The 16,153-nt window shown below is 51.3% G+C and overlaps 1 protein-coding gene across 7 annotated transcripts in view; it reads left to right on the top strand.

The window, feature by feature from the left end:
* The window catches only part of ABLIM3 (actin binding LIM protein family member 3), a 71,903-nt gene that overhangs the window by 41,613 nt on the left and 14,137 nt on the right, over nt 1-16,153 (top strand). Inside the window, exons 7-13 of one of the 7 annotated variants that reach the window (XM_049648040.1) lie at nt 3,609-3,667; nt 5,722-5,793; nt 9,899-10,054; nt 11,621-11,650; nt 12,128-12,257; nt 12,953-13,051; nt 14,384-14,431. In XM_049648040.1, the coding sequence (XP_049503997.1) occupies nt 3,609-3,667; nt 5,722-5,793; nt 9,899-10,054; nt 11,621-11,650; nt 12,128-12,257; nt 12,953-13,051; nt 14,384-14,431 (594 nt within the window). The remainder of the gene's footprint in view (nt 1-3,608; nt 3,668-5,721; nt 5,794-9,898; nt 10,055-11,620; nt 11,651-12,127; nt 12,258-12,952; nt 13,052-14,383; nt 14,432-16,153) is intronic. The other 6 variants (XM_049648041.1, XM_049648038.1, XM_049648043.1 and 3 more) reach the window with 6 other exon arrangements.

Below are 16,153 nucleotides of genomic sequence, written 5' to 3'. Positions count from 1 at the left end.
ATCTCAGCCTCTGAATCAGCTTACACAGAATAGCTAACCCTTCACTTCCATAACGTTTACAGGAGGTTTTAACTGCAGGACCTGGAACTGTCAGTGATGGTCTCAGAGGACGAGGGTATGACTCATGAAACCAGGAGTCTAACAAGCAAAAAGTGTTGACTTCTTTCAAGAAGTCAAAGAGTTCTTACGTCTTATAAAATTGGTTTTCTTTATCCCATCACATTCCAAAGGAACAAATTTGGAGTATTAACTGGTATCCAGCCCTGTGGTTTTTCAATTTGGAGTCATAAGTTATCCGGGGAGCTTGTTAACATCACATATTCTCAGGCCCCGCCTCCAGGAGTTGACTTCAGGGACTTTGTGGGGGCATCTTACCGGGATTCTGGACAGCTGGTCCCCAAACCCCACTTAAACAAACCCCAGTCTAGTGACTATCTGATAGACACTCACTCTGGAATTGTAGCTGTTGAATCAGAGTCTAGATTGTACCACTTGTCCAAATCTCTGAGCCCAGCTTAAGGGATTCAACTGGCCTACAACAGAATATCATGTGTCTTTTGTTTTATTCATTCACTCAATGAGTATTTATTGAGAATCTACAGTCCCTGCAGCTGTATCTGCAGATAAGACAGATATGAGTCCCACTCCTTATAAAACTTACATAAGGAGCGGGATCATTGGATAGGGGCAAATAATTCATTCTTTCTATACAGAGAAATCTGTGAAGATAAAGCACAGAATCTCCAAGGGTAGGGCGTTACGTGCATCAGTGTAACTACTTCATTGTATGTCTCCTCTAGAATATCCCTGCTGAGCATGTTTCTACCCAGTATGTACTTACATGCTTCCAGGGACAGGGAGCTCACTCTCAAAGGGGCCTGTTCAGTCCTCAGACATTGAATTTTCATTCCCTGAAACTTCTGCCCCGGTCCTTATTACAAGACACGCAGAACAAGTTCATTGCTCTTCCCACAGAGTCATTAAGATACCAAAAACCTTTTTCACCATTCTGCTAAGTATTCTCTTCTCCACAGTGAAAACCCTACTTTATGGCTTAATTTTGGGTCCCCTCTCCGCCCTGGTTACCATCATTCTCTGGGTACCTTTCATCCTGTGTCTCATTTTAAAATACAGAGGTGGGGGGGTGCCTAGGTGCCTCAGTTGGTTAAGCTTCCAACTTCAGCTCAGGTCATGATCTCACGGTTCATGAGTTCAAGCCCCTCATCGGGCTCTGTGCTGACACCTCAGAGCCTGGAGCTGCTTCAGATTCTGTGTCTCCCTCTCTCTGTGCCCCTCCCCCACTCGTGCTCGCTCTCTCTGTCTCTCTCTCTCTCAAAAAATGAATAAACATTTTTAAAATAACTAATTATAAAAAAATAAATAAATAAAAATACAGAGGTGGGAATCCAACCAGCCATTCATTTATGTCTTTATTAAACATACATGAGCCAGAAACTGTTTTAAACTCTGAGGAGAAGCCCGTGGAAGAGAATAATGGCCTTCCGGATGCTGTCTTTCTGTCAGCGTCACCCGGTTGAGCTAGTGGCTGGTGGCAGAAGCTCAGCCGGCCATCATCTCGTAAGGGTCTTCATGAACAGATCACCTCTTCTTACTTTAACTCACCTCCGTCTATCACTCACAGCCAGCAAGTTCCTTCCCTGTTTAATTTAGAGGCTATCCTGCCAGCTCCCAAACTTCTGATTTCTTTTCCTTTCTAATTATATTTTCTTTCTCGCCTTTGATTCTCCCCCCCCCCCCCCCCCCCACCCCCGCCACTTCTATAAACCTGCTTTCCCGTATGCTGAGGGCCGAAGCCATTGGCAGCCCAGCTTTATTTCAGAACAGACTGTGTCGGTGGCGGGACGAGACCATCTAGTCTGACCTCCACTCTTTACACACATTTCCCCCCATGAGAACTTCTGCCTGCCTCTTTCCCCTCAGATGCCTCTTTCGCTTCATCTCACGACCTTCTTAGACATCTGTATCCCCCTCATCCATTTCCTACCGTGACCTGTAACATGTGCTTCCTGCCAGAGCCACAGGGGTAAACAACTCCTGGTGGACTCAGCAGCTTCTCAGACCCGGAAATGCTCTCTCGAATAACTCCCCAAAGCAAGGATCCCCACCCATCACTTGGTCGCAGACACACCCTGTGACTGGCAGGCTCCAGCCCGCAGACCCAGAGTCCCTCTACTGGGCTCCGAGAGCCATTGCACTTTACGTTAGCAGGAATTAAACTCGTGTTGAATTATTAGGAACTCACAAGAAACTCAGCAAACAAAACTGAAAGGTCCCTATCTCATAAATGACAAACCGGGCCTAGAATTAAACTTTTGGAGGTGAAAATAATCTCTGAGACCATCCAAACTCCACCTCGTTGTTATTTAGACGCAGAAACCGGAACCCAGGGAGAGGGTGTGTCTGGGGCCAAGAGGAGGCAAGAATCCAGGTTCCAGAAACCAGACTCCAGGCTCCTTACCTTCAGGCCTATCCTTTCTGTATCACGTTTTTGGGGCTAATTTTTCAACTTTACGCCACCCCCTGTCGATTGGCCCGCATCCCAGGCCTGGGGGTTCCAGGCAACAAACCATAATGGAAAGTATATCCTAAAAACAAAGTCAGACAAACAAATGCCATCTGGGTGCTCAGGAATCCAGCCATTTGCTGGCTCCTTTCCTTTTAGGGCTGGTAATAAGAGGAATGGCACCAGAGGGATAATATGTTCCTATTTTTCCTTCTAATCCAGGACACCTGTCTCTTCTTTGGGGAATGTGTAATATTTGGGGCTTCTTCCCAACATGTGACCAGCCACCTGTTGTTCATGCCTTCCCAAGATGGCCTCTAGACTTCGGTGCCCACAATAAAATGCGGGCATTTGCGATATACTATATTTGAAGAGTCTGGAGCCTCTTAGGAATTAGCAGGTCAAGACAGTGTGCTCAAGCAGAATATACACCATGACCCCACCTCCCCTTCGGTTGATAGATCTAGTAGACTGTCATAAGTCTCTGAAGAGAAAGGAGGTTGGCGTTCACCATGGCCTGTCACTTCATTTCACCTCCACTGTCATTCATTCATTCAACAAATATTTATTGACCACCTGCTACTTGTCACTCACTGCCAATCATCCGCTCATCTGTTCACCCTGCAAAACACGTACGGGGCCTCTGCTGAGAGCAAAATCCCATTCTGGATGCCGCGGGAGATCCAGCAATGAATAAAGCTCAGCCCCTGCCCCGAGGAGCTTCTAATTTGGTTAGGGCAATGAATCCACAAGCTACTGTGATGTGAGGTCGTGTTAAGAAAGATACAAAGAAAGATGGATCACAGAGAAGAGAGAAGTCTCTCCCAGCTGCCAGGTAAGAAAGTTTGCAGGAAGATGCCGTGTGGAACCTGGACCTTGAGGAATGGGTAGGATGTGGCCAGGTAGAAAGGTGGGGGGGGGGGGGTTGCACTGATGTTGCAGCAAAGAGCCTGGGACACCTGGGGGTGCTCCTGGCCACTGCGTAGGGCACTTGTGCTGCTGAGGGACTACGCTGAGGTGAGGATGGCAAGAAAACTAGTAGGTATGAAAGGTCCGAGCCTTTGTTATTTTGCTGTGCCCTTAGGTTCTGAGGTTTGGCACCCCATCTGCAAACAGGCAGCCCGGGCAGAGAAGAAGTTAAAGGTAAGCAAGCCGGTAGCGGTGCCGGACCAGACTTTTTGCCACCGGGTGGGGGCCCTGTGTTTTAGTAGGGAGTTGTTCCTTAGTACACGCGCTCCCAACTGTGTACCTGTATCCTTAGGTTTCCTTAATGGTAACACCTGCCTCATGGGACTTTTGCGGGGATAAAGACATTGCATGCGAGAGCACTTTGAGAACCGTGAAACACTGTATTGATGTGAGTTTTTAGCATTCCTGGGGCAAGGCTTTCGCCTTAGCAAAAGATGCGGCCTCTCTGAAGCACACACACGGGGGGGGGGGGGGGGGAGGAGGATTTCCTGAGCCTAGGGTCATTTATTAGTGATTATTGACACACGAATTGGCAGTTTGCAAAGCATCAGCCACTCTCTGATTTTATTTCTTTAACCCCATGGATCAGATGGGACAGGGAATTTTATCCTCTCTTGGCTTGTGAGAAATTCAAAGTCAAAAGAGGATGGTGATTTGCCCACAGTAATGCTGCCAGCAGAAGCACAGCCCGTGTCCCCAGGCACACGCTAGGCCAGCTGCGGTCCTGCGTCCCTTTCAATTACCGCTCTGACTAGTACCAAGAAGTCCTGTGAATCTGGGTTCCTGTTCCAAGGACTGCAGGGAGGAGCCCAGCTCCTGAGTCCTCAATACTGTGGAGGAGAAACCTGGGTGTGTGTTGGGGACGGGCACTGGATAATATCCAAAATGCCTCTTTGTGAAAGAACTGGTCTGTTGACATAAAATTTTGTTTGAGCCGTGAGGTTCTTTTTCCCCCTGTTTCTTCCAGGTCCTCTCCCATTTAAGATGTAAAAAGACCTAATTGCCCTTTCTTCCCCAATTTCCACCTTTCTGGTGGCATTTCTCAAATCCAGTTATCCTTCTACAACCTTGATGCTTTTGCCATGGCTGTGAATCACCTGTATCAATATTTTGTCTTTAAGTCAACCCACTGTTCTTTGCTTAACAGAACTTATTTTAAATAAGAAAACCAGCATTACTTGCTTTAACAGTAGAAGGCAACCATAAAACACATTCAATGCAAATGAAATGTTTCTTATAAATAAATCTGAGAAATTCCAGCTAGATGGCGTTGTTTAAAAAAAAAAAAAAAGAAAGAACTGTCAAGAAAGTTGCTAAAATATATTAGCACTAAATTAAGACTTCCTCCTTGATCTAACCAAGAGGAATGAAATACAGTTTTACATTTTACACCCCCATTCTGCAATTCAGTATCATCAAATGCTCCCCCTAAATTCATCTTCCCATGAACTAGGATCACTAGTTCATGACCCACAGTTTGGGCAACACTGCTCCAGAGCCCCAAGTAGAATGCTTTAATTCTAAGCTGTGGCGTGAGAAATCTGGCAGGAAATTTAGCAATCCCAAAGACCACCCCCTTCATTTTACAGATGGGGAATCTGGGATCTCTAAAATCACATAGTTCACCAGTGATCCTTGGTCCCCGTTCTGTTTGCTTTTCAACTACATGCTGCCACTCTCAGGGCTGCACTGAGGTTGACATAGTGCCATTCGGCTGAGGGAGCCATTAACACATCATTGCCACCGTTCAGAGAAAGATTTTTTAAGTTTATCACTTAGGCTGATGTTAATTCGCAATGGATACCCTGTAAAGAATCAATACATTATGCAACTGCATGAAGTGTAACCTGCTGGTATGTTTTATATCAACAAACTGCTAAGGAATAAGTACTAACCAATTTTATTCGTTTAAAGTAAATACATTATTGGGAGGATAACCCCCAATGAAAAATTTTATGAATAAATGCTTACCTCAAATATGTAAAACAAACAAATGAACAAAAATCCAAATTCTGCCCAACAGCCCAAAGTCCTGTGCATTTCCAATTCCATTCACACTGAGACATGGATTTAAAAGGCAGAAAATAAAGAGAAAGTACAGAAGGCCAGCAAGTGCATTTCACAGTGTTGTCGCTGTCCCCTGCACAGCCACCTTCTTCTTCCCCGCCCCTCCTCCCCTCCAGAGCGAGGTGCACCTTCTCAGTCCTTCTGTTTCCTCTCTCCCACAGCATAGGCGGACGTCCGAAACTTCCATCTCACCCCCTGGCTCCAGCATCGGGTCACCCAACCGAGTCATCTGCGTATGTATCACTTTTCAGCCACCAGAGGCCTTCCTTAGCCCCAGGTCTGGGATCTAAAGAGTTCCTGAGGACCCCCAAAGATAGCTGTGAGGTTTTCATCCAGCTAATGTCTTGTGCGTGCCTGTCATGTGCTAGACTCTGTGCCAGGTCCTGAGGACACAGTGGGGCACAGGGAGGACATAGACGCTGCCCTCACAGAGCACACAGCCTCATCAAACAGTGTTATGGGGATAATCAAGTGCAGCAGGAGCCCAGGAAAGTGCAAAGACAGAACCCTTGATGAGCTCTGAGACCCCTGCAGTGTGCGTCCTTCCCCATTGTTTAACTGAGACAAGAGTGAGACCAAAATCTGGGGACAGAGTGGCATTCAGAGTAGGGACTGCGGGGGAGGTCCGTGTGGAGATAGGGTTGGGTGACAAGGAGGCAGAGAGGAAGAAGAAGCCGTATGAATGTGGATTTGCAAATGTAAAGAAAAGCTTACTGGTGACCTAAGAAGTTCAAAGGTGGAGAGGACCGCAGGTGTGTGCCTGAGCTCCCATCCCTGAAGCATTCAAACAGAGAAACTCATCACTTGCAGGGACATGGCAGAAGGGACAAGAGTTGAGCCAGATGAGCTCAGAAGTCCCTTGGATATGTAACTTATCCATTCATTCATTCATTCATTCATTCAACAAACATGTGCTAAGTGTCTCCTCTGGGCTGGGTCTGTGCTGGAAAATGGTGGCGAAGTGCCCTGGCTTGACGCCTGTCCTCATGACATTGACTACATGCGTAATCACTCACAGTTCTGATAAGTGCTACTAGGAAGAAAAAGTTCAGGGTGCTCTGATGATGGTGCAGATGGACAGAGGGACGGACAGCCTAGGAACAACTGGAGGAAGAATCCTGAGAAAGAAACACTTAAGCTCAGACCTGAGAGAGAAACAGAAGTGAGTTAAAGCAGGTGGGGGAGGCAGAGCCAGAGAGGACAGAGATGAGCAAAGAAGAGGAACCATCTGACTGCAGACTGTTCCAGCCTTCCCCAAGTCTGAGGGGCCACGAAGGCCAGAAGAGGAGGTGGGGCGGGGGAGCGGTCTACAGCAGGAAAACCGCTCCTGGTAAGAAGTTCTAGATACAGTCCCCAAACTAGCCAGCCCTGAGTGGGCCCTGACCACCATTGCTTCATCACGATTTTACCTCAGATCCACATCCAGCTTCCTCCTTGATCCCTGGATAACGCCCCTTAGTGGGACTGTTTCCTTTCCTTTCTTCCTCTGTTCAATGAAAATCAGACCTAAAAGTTACCATGGACAGCAACTTCAGTATGGTCAATACTGCCTTGCGGCTCCCGCAGACCAGCGCTTCGATCACAGGCCGTACTCACTGAAGAGTCCTGTCCAGAACAAGAAAGACTGTCGTCCCCCCGGTGCTATGAATGGGGCCAGACGCACGCAGAATTCGTGAGCTTAGTTTCAGAGCCTACACCATGGAAGGCTATTGACAGAAGTGAGCACGTCTCCCGCAGAGCATTGCCAGGACATACGAACTTGGGGAATACATACATATAGCAGCGCTCTAGTGCCTTTCATCCCTGGCTGGTCTCCCCTGCTTCTGAGGAGCCTGGCTAACCTTTGTGAAACAAATTAGGCCTGGTGATGCGCACCCTGGAGTCCTGGAGAAAGAGCGCCGTGTCGCCCCTCTGAGAAGCAGCTCCATACAAGTGAACAAGAGCAGCTGGGGACACCTGCAGTTGAGCTGTCCACCGGGGTGGGGGTGGGGAGGGGAGCTTGCCCGTGGAGATCAGTTCCCCGCGCGTGCCAGTGTAGACATGTGTCTCCCATTCTGTACTCTCCTTTCTCACTTTTTAGAACGCTCACCTTCAGCTGCTCTGGGGAGTGACTGCACGTCATGGGGGCCATGTTTTCGATCAGACCCTTCCAAACATGGCTTCCAAATTCAGGGAAGGAACCATCCCACCGCTTTGGGAACATGCGATAGCAGACAGAAAGAGAAGAGTGTTGGCTTAATTTTCATAAATACTGAGGTTTGGTATTCAAATAGAGTTATCACTGGACCTGGAGGGGGCAGGCTCTTTCCAGCTTTGCTCATCCCCCGCTTGACTGCTAGAATTGTCTTCAGGAGGTTTGTCTTCGACCAGCCCCACACGTTCTCTGCCTTCCTTCCTGGCTAATTATGTTGGGATGCCTCTGTTCAATCACTGAGCCTCCAAACCTAAGGCTCATTTATAACCCTATAAACAAGGAGCCTACAGGAAGAAATATAAATTTAGTATTTCTGAGGTTTGGACTAAAGCACTGAGAAGAATATTGATGGGTCGAGACAAGTCTGCAAGGTGCCAGGAGCTCTCAAGGTCAAGACCTAACATCCCACAACAAAAGGCGGCAGTTACTTCGGCAGGTGGACCCTTCTCACAAGGTTCCCTTGACCCACCCACCCCCAGATCGGTACAGATATGGTGCCTGAGCTGGGCAGGCTGTGGCAGAGATGACATGGTGCATCTCTAAGGGTTTAGCTGAGAAGGTTCTGCGAAGGGACCATTCACAGAGGTGTCGGCAGGGTTAGAGGACCCACAAGACATAGTGTGGCATGCAGGGTCTACAGCAGCAGGAGCTGTCACTACCCTAAGCCTGAAGAGATGGCCTGGCGAAAGCTGGCGCCGTGAAAGGCAGCCCTGGATAGGATCGATGCCCACCACAGCAAGGGCGGTGCCAAGGGGACAGGTACACAGGTACACAGCCTCTCTCGCCATCACCCCCTGTCTGCAGGTGACCCCCCCCCCTGCATTGACCCAACCCAACTGAAATCCAGGGAGTCTTGATGTAGCCCATGGGGTCTCAGAGCCCAAATCAGGGCAAGGAGGAGTGGACAGTGGATCTAGAGGCAATGGAGAATGAACACAAAGTGCTCAAACGGTGGTGGGCTGGGACCAGGACAGAATGGTGGAAGGACCCTGGAAAGTGTTTCAAACAGCAGTTCTCATAAGGTCTTTATGAAAGTTGCCCTCTCTGCCGTAGTTTTGGCTGGAGACTCACCTGGGCCCCAAGGCACTAGAAGAATGTCATGAGGATAATTCAGTTTCTTTGGCGTTTCTGTCTAGTGGCCTCGCAGTTTATCTCATGTCAGGACCTTGCAAGCCACAGTAGTTATGGGGCGACAGATCCTTGATGACCACAGCAGAAGCGGGTCACAGGGGGAACAGGTAGAAGATGCAGACATGGAGAGGACATGGCTTCAGAAGCCACGAGAGGTGGTCTCCCCCATACAAGGGGAAGCTGTCTCTTCTTGATCAATGCATGCAGTTCTAGAAAGCTGAACTCAGCCAATGGCAGAATTCTCCACCTCTCCACCTGCCAAGCTAGCAGAGGCTACTGGAGAAGGCCAGTTCCCAGGCTAGACTGGCTGGGTTTGAATTCTGATTTTGCTACTTATTGGTTGTATGACCTTGGGCAAGTTCATTGATTTCTCTGTGCCTGTTTCCTCATTCAAAAAATCGAGATGATAGGCATGCCTACTAGTAGCGTTGTGAGTTGTAGGAGTTAAGGGAGTTCATTCCTACAGGGGACTTAAGACAGAGTCTGGCCCGTGATGAGTGCTCACCCAGTGTTAGCTAGTGTTTCACTCTCCGTGGTTAATTGTCTTTATCATCTCCATCATCTTCAAGGAGCCGTGAACGAGGATATCCTTCCTGTGGTGGGGGGTGGGGTGGGGGGTCAAAAGGCAGTCCCCACCCAGGCTGTGTGGTTCAGACTGGATTCAAACCTACTGGCTAAACGGTGCAAAGTGCAGAACGTTTTGAGCCCCAGTTGCCTTCTCTGAAAAATAGTAGTAACATTGACACTGACTTCACAGAGGCATCCGGACACTTAGAAGAGACAATTCCTGCAAAGCACAGGGCCTCCCACCTAAAATGCGCTCGATCAGTGTTAGCCCTGTTGGAACGGATGGCCTCTATGACCTGCCTGATTCTAACACTCTCCTCATCTTCCTAAGACCTTGTCTCTAGCGGAATCTGGAGAAGCTCGTTGCCCCTGTGCCTGGTTTTTGTGTCCTCTCCCTTTTCCCTCTTATCTCTCTGCCTCTTTCCTATACCTTTCCTCTTCCTCAGGCTAAAGTGGATAATGAGATCCTTAATTACAAAGACCTGGCAGCTCTCCCCAAGGTCAAGTCCATCTACGAGGTACAACGCCCCGACCTCATTTCCTACGAGCCTCATTCCAGATACACGTCCGACGAGATGCTGGAGAGATGTGGCTATGGAGAGGTATGGCGTCTCGCCCCTCTCTCGGGGGCTGTCGGAGGAGAGGAGGCCCACAGGGTCCCCAGCCACTCCATCACAGACAGACACTTCGGCTTCCACAGTGTTGGCCCCTGGACTGTTATAAACTGGAATTTATAGTCAACATTTAAAAATCAAAATTTCACCCAGAAATCTGGCTTTTCTTGAAAAATCAGAGCAGGTGACAGTACACCAGGATTTGTACCATCTGGAGAGGGGGGGAGCAGCGCCTTCTATAGGCAGGACATGGGCTCCCCAGTTCTCCCCAGTCTCCGCCACCCCCTGAGAACCCCAACATGGAAGCCGAGAACCTGTGACCACGTATCACTTGAGCTATTGTTTTTCTTCTAATGGAGTAATCTTATACACAGCCCATGGCTGTCACCCCCTGACAGGCTCAGTGGCCTTAGGTTTATAATCCCTGGTAGGTTGGTTCTCTGGTTTTTGCACGTGGTCTTAAGTCCCTATGCTCAGAGCAAGAGCCACTTTTTAAAACTCAGCATCAGATGGCTTTCGAAATAATTCCGTGGTGGCTGGACAAGAGAAAGTGTTCTCTGGAGAAGGCAGCGTGGCTGTTACCCCGAAGGTCCTGGCAATCTCTATCTCAGGCAGCTTCTAGCCCCATCCATGGCCCCTGAACTGAGATTGTTTAAAGGGATTGTTTAAATCCCTGGCCTGGGGAGCAGGGACCCAGGTTCTTGTCCCCACCCCAGCACTGCCCCCTTCCTCTCTAGAGGGATTAGGGTTCTTTGGTTGGACAGCCCAATGCCGAGACTCTCCGGGCCTCTAATACGAACCGGGAACAGGGGACCAAGTGTCAGGTAGAAGGTGATGCTCCTGAAGCCAGAAATGGCTCCCTGGGCCCCACGAGCCAAAGCCAACTCCAGATCCGTTTTGTTTCACTCACAAAGCCTCTTTTGAAAATGCAAATCAGTTGCCAATATTTACACACGGAGAGATTTCACATAACAACCTGCATTTCTGACTTGTCCTGGAAACTTAAGGAGCTGTGTTCACATTGAGCAGGTGTCCCGGGGCTGAGCGGCCAGCGCCCTCTGCAGGATGGGATGTCTCATCTCCAGTCTGCTACACCACCCTCCAACCCAGATCCCACGTTGATGGCAGCGGCCTGGCCTTCAGTTGGCCTTACATTTGGGTCCCCCGCCCTGCACACTGTTGTCATGAACCACAGAGGGTCATGAACTGGTAGAAGGACAAGGAGGGGTCAGGAAATGGCTCTGAGCTTGTGGTGAAGAAGCCCGGGTCCAAGCAAAGACCCTGCCACGTCGTTACCCGAGAGGCCCGGAACCACCCCATGCCCTCTCTGGGCCTTGGTTTCCCGTTGGTAAAAGGAGCGCACCATCTCTGGGTTTCCTGCTCTCTGTGAGCACTGCTGGTATCCCCACACGCTAAGCGCACCTGCTGTCTGGGGAGGGGGCCCAGGAGCAGCTGCAGGCCGGCCTCTGCTGTGCTACGTAACCCTCTTTCTCTCTCCCTCCTCTCTTTTCCTTTGCTCCTTCCACCATGGCCTTCAAACTCTTCGCTTCTAAGTCGCTGGGAACACTATCTCCCTACTCCCAGGTAATCGAGCTGGTTCAGGAAGACCTTTTATATGATTGTGTCCCTTTATGCTGACCAAGCCGACCACTGGTTTCACCCCTCCCCAGCCCCCTGGGGGGCTCCCCAACCACACCACAGACAGGAGACTTAGAAGCATGATCTGGCGGAAGTGGCTGCGGCATAAACAGTAGAGGGTGCACCCCTTCTACCCAGAGAGGGCCTCCCTGATGCTCCTCTGATCCTTGGCCAGGATTCCAGGCACGTGACCTACAGGTTCTATTCAAGGGACAGAGTGATGGGTGAAGGCCCCAAAAACTTGTCTCAGGCCATGTGTGTAACCCAGGGAGGGGGCCTCTGTATTCAGAAGGGCAGCACCATGAATTTTGGATCCCCTAGAATCCTAGATTCCATGTCCCTCCCCCATCTGCCTGCTAGACCCTTGAGCCACAGGCCTGCCGCATCGCCGGCCTTGCTCACACGGCCCACTTCCTCCCCCAGGACATCTACGAGAGCCTGGACCTCCGACAGAGAAGGGCCTCCAGCCCAGGATACATCGACTCCCCCACCTACAGCCGGCAGGGCATGTCTCCCACCTTTTCCCGCTCGCCTCACCACTACTACCGCTCTGGTAAGGAAGGGGGAAGCCCCCAAAGGGACAAGAAGAGCCGGGGGACAACGCAGTGGCCGGCTCTGTTGCCAGCTGCAGAGACGGCACAGGGCCCCTGCCCCAGATCTCCGTCACCGCACGGCCCTCTGGGGGTCTGTGACCACACCCAGGTGACCAGCTGGGCCATATTGAGATGCCCCTAGTAAGGGGAGAGAAGGGGCTGAGAAGCAACAAGAAGGCGGGTGGTAAGCTGCCAGGAGAGAAGTTGCAGGCATCCCAGCAGCCTTGGCTGGAAGAAGACTCCTTTGCCGTTGGCCTTGGCCTGCCCCATCCAGAGGGTAGAGCCAGAGGACCAGAAACAGGCCCAGCCTTACGCCCTCCGGTCAGGCCATCCACGGCCACCTTGAGGTTAGGGGTGAAGCAGGTGCTTGGACGGAGGAAAGAAGTAATCAAGAGGGGTGGTGGGGAGCTAAGAGGTGCAAAGTCACCTTCCTGATGCTCAGTGGAGTTGATTCTTACAACCTACAAAATCTGACTTCGGGGTGAGGCAATAAAACAGGGTCCAGCCTGTTTGTGCAGACACGGTGCATGAGAGCACAGCCCCTCCCTGCCATCCCTGCTGTCATCACGTCACTGCTGCCTTAACTGCCACCGCGTTAATGCCTGTTCTCTCTGTGCCTCTGTTCTTTCTGGGGACCACTGCCTGCGTGCTCCAGGGCCCGAGAGTGGCCGGAGCTCTCCATACCATAGCCAGTTAGATGTGAGGTCCTCCACTCCAACCTCTTACCAGGCTCCCAAGCACTTTCACATCCCAGGTAGGCTGCCAGCCCGGAATTCCCAGCACGGGTGCATGCTCCATGGGGACGCCGGGCGCCCTGCACCGGCAGCGAAGAGAAGCCGGTTCCTGGGGACCCTCCCTAACCAGCTACCCACACTAACCCACCCTGCAGTCCCGACTCGCCCATGGGCTTTGGGCCACCCACTTGACAGGGCCAGCCTTGATCAAGACCACCACGAAGCAGCTGGAGAAGTGCCTCGAGTGTCTGAGGGCCGTGCCGGGACCCGGCAGTAACCATGCTGGAAGTCCTGGGCTTTGGCATCAAAACTCTTGGGATTGAATCCTGATTCCACCACTTGGAAGCCTGTGAGCTGGGGCCAGTTACTTAGCTTTCCTGAGCCTCTGTTGTTCTCTCTATACAGCCAGGCACTGTTCTGGGCCCTGAGGTTGCAAATGTGCTCAAACCAGCCCAGGTCCTGCCTTCATGGTATTTATATGTGGAAAGAAATTTAGTAAAAGAGTAAACGAGTAAAAGGGTAATTTCAGGTAGATGATATGTGCAGTAAACATAATAAACAGGGCACCGCGGTAGAGTGACTGGGGTGGGGAAAGATGAGAAGGAGCCAGCCATTGAAGATCTCAGGGAAAAAGTCCTGCGCAGAGGGCACGGCAAGTGCAAAGGCCCTGAAACACTGAACTGGCAGCAGGCCAGCATGCCTGGAAGTGGTGAGCGGCGAGGGGAGTGATAGGAGATAAAGCGGAAGGCAGGGGTTCGGTGACCTTGTAGGTCTGACTTAGGGTCTTGCCCAGAGTTCAGCAGAGCCGGGCCTCAACCCTGTCTCCCAACTCTGAGCTCAGGTGTTTACTCCCCACTCGCTTTTCCCCAGGAGCTCATCCTGCTGTTTCATCTGTACCTTTCTCCACTGCCCGGGAAAGGTCCCATCCTGTCTGTTTTTGAGCGAGTGGGAGGGTTAGTGCTGAAGCATTCTGGGCACTTGTGCGTGGAATGAGGCGTGGCCGCAGGGTGGAGGCAGGGGGCACCTTCCTGCATGGGGTCCTGCTGAGCACGCGCCGCCTCCTGCCTGCATGCCCACCACTGGAGCCCGAGTCCCTTCTTCCGCACCATTAGAATCCATCCATTCCTCTCCCCTCCTTCACCTTTCTTAGAACCTCCCGGGTTGAGGTTGGAAACTGAGTTTTGAAAGAGGACGTCCACCGGGGAAAGGTGGTGCACCCTTGGGAAAGACGCTGACTGTCTTTCGTTCTCAGATCAGCTGACCAACTGCTGTCTCCTTTCCTCCGCTCTCCGTCTTTCTCTCTTTCTCTGTCTCTCCTCTCCCCATTGGTCCCTTCTGGGTCGGCCTGGCAGCTGGAGAAAGTAACATCTACCGGAAACCCCCGATCTACAAACGGCATGGTACGGTCCGTCGGGGAGAGGGCGTGGCCAGGCAAGGGGCGGGGCCACTCACCATCTGTGCAGATGGTCTGCTGTGGCCACGTGGAGGGACGCACGCAGGGCTGCAGTTCTGTCCTTCTTGTTGGCTATCCCCCAATCACTTGAGGTGATGCTGGGGGGGGGGGGGGGGGGGGGGGGGGAGTTTGGTGTCATTTCAAAAGAGCAAGGAAGCTCTCGTGTCCCCTAAATGTTTTCCCACCTACTTTCCAACCCCACCACCCTGCTGTCTGGTGTCCTAAATTCCATGGCCAGAGCAACCCTTCTCAAATGCGCTGGGAGCATGCACTCCAAGGCATGGATACTCGAGCAGATGCCCTGGTCCCTCCCTTGCTCTGGACTTTCTTATTAGAAATACTGAGAGTGTGACCTAGGAATCCACACCATAACGAGCTCCATTCATGATTCCTACCTGCACTCCCGTAGAAGTCAGGCATCGCTGAGACCTGTTCCTTCTTGCAAACGCGCTTACTGAGCCTCAGCCGATGAAGCACGCCCTTTGCATTGAGGATGCACAGGGGCAACTGGTACCCTGTATCACCCTCACATGCCCACAGGCTACCTGGGTAACAGAGGGGGCAGGGTACAGAATTGGAGGAAGATGGAAACAGATGGAGGTAGCCCAGGACTGGGATCTGAGCTCACTGAGCTGGTGGAGGGGCGATACAAATGTAAATCATGGCTCTAGGCTGAGACCTGACAATTTCCTCAGTTTCAGAGGGGGCTGGGCTGGGGTCCAGGTGACTCTGAGCGCGTGCATATCTATGTGTGGCTGTGGACGACAAGCCGTGCATCCCGAGTGGCCACAGAAACGTACCAACCCTGACAAAGCCAGTTTGTCCAGAACAGGCCCCCGGGGTCTCAAACACCTCGGGACTGTGGGATGTTCCAGCTGGGCTCAGCACCAGAGCAGATGCAGGAGGCGTTTGGGGTGGAGGTAGATTGCAGGGATAAGAGGGCACGTGAAAAGGCTGAATGACATCAGTTGAGATGGGAGGGACTGCCCAGGACCCAAGTTCAAGAGAATCTGCAAGCTTTGGAAGCAAGTGGAGCTTCCAAAGCTCCACTTGCACCCTCCCTCCTGCTGGGGGAGGGTGCACAGGCTGGAGCTGGCAAAGGGCTGATCCCAGGACGCTCTGCTGCTCTGACTGCACAGGGCGTGGGATAGTCCTGTCGCTTCTTCCTGAGATGATCATGGGGGCTCACTCGTGTCTCCAGTTCTCTCTCCGCCCTAGTCGGTCTCTTGCCAGGCTTTGGGCTGTGCTAAAATCACTGCCCTGGATGGTTTTGTGGCAGCAGTAGGTTTGATGGTCCATGTTGTGGAAGCTTCAAGCCGGATGGCACCTGACCCAGCAAGACCAATTCTGATACTTACAGATGAGGAAACTGAGGCAGAGAGGGGCAAGAGGTGCCCAGTATTACAGCTTAGTTAAGTGGCAGAGCTGGGGCCAGAACCCAGCATTGTTGAACCCTGTCCAGTGCTCTTTCTCTGGGCCATAGAGTCTCCCCAAGCAAGATGTGGCATTTTAGTGGGAGGGGAAATTTGATATGCAGCACGTGGCCCTGGTTGGTGACTCCCACCCTACGTATGGCTCAAATACGAAACAAGGCAGGTTTCTAGAGGCTGAGGAAGGTAGGGACATGGGATCACCTGGGACCTGCTTAATCTTACTTGGAGGAGCCACA

This window comes from Panthera uncia (genome assembly GCF_023721935.1).
Source record: "Panthera uncia isolate 11264 chromosome A1 unlocalized genomic scaffold, Puncia_PCG_1.0 HiC_scaffold_17, whole genome shotgun sequence".
Classification (NCBI taxonomy): Eukaryota; Metazoa; Chordata; class Mammalia; order Carnivora; family Felidae; genus Panthera; species Panthera uncia.
The sequence above is the reverse complement of the archived record's forward strand: the minus strand, read 5'-3'. Positions and strand labels throughout refer to the sequence as shown.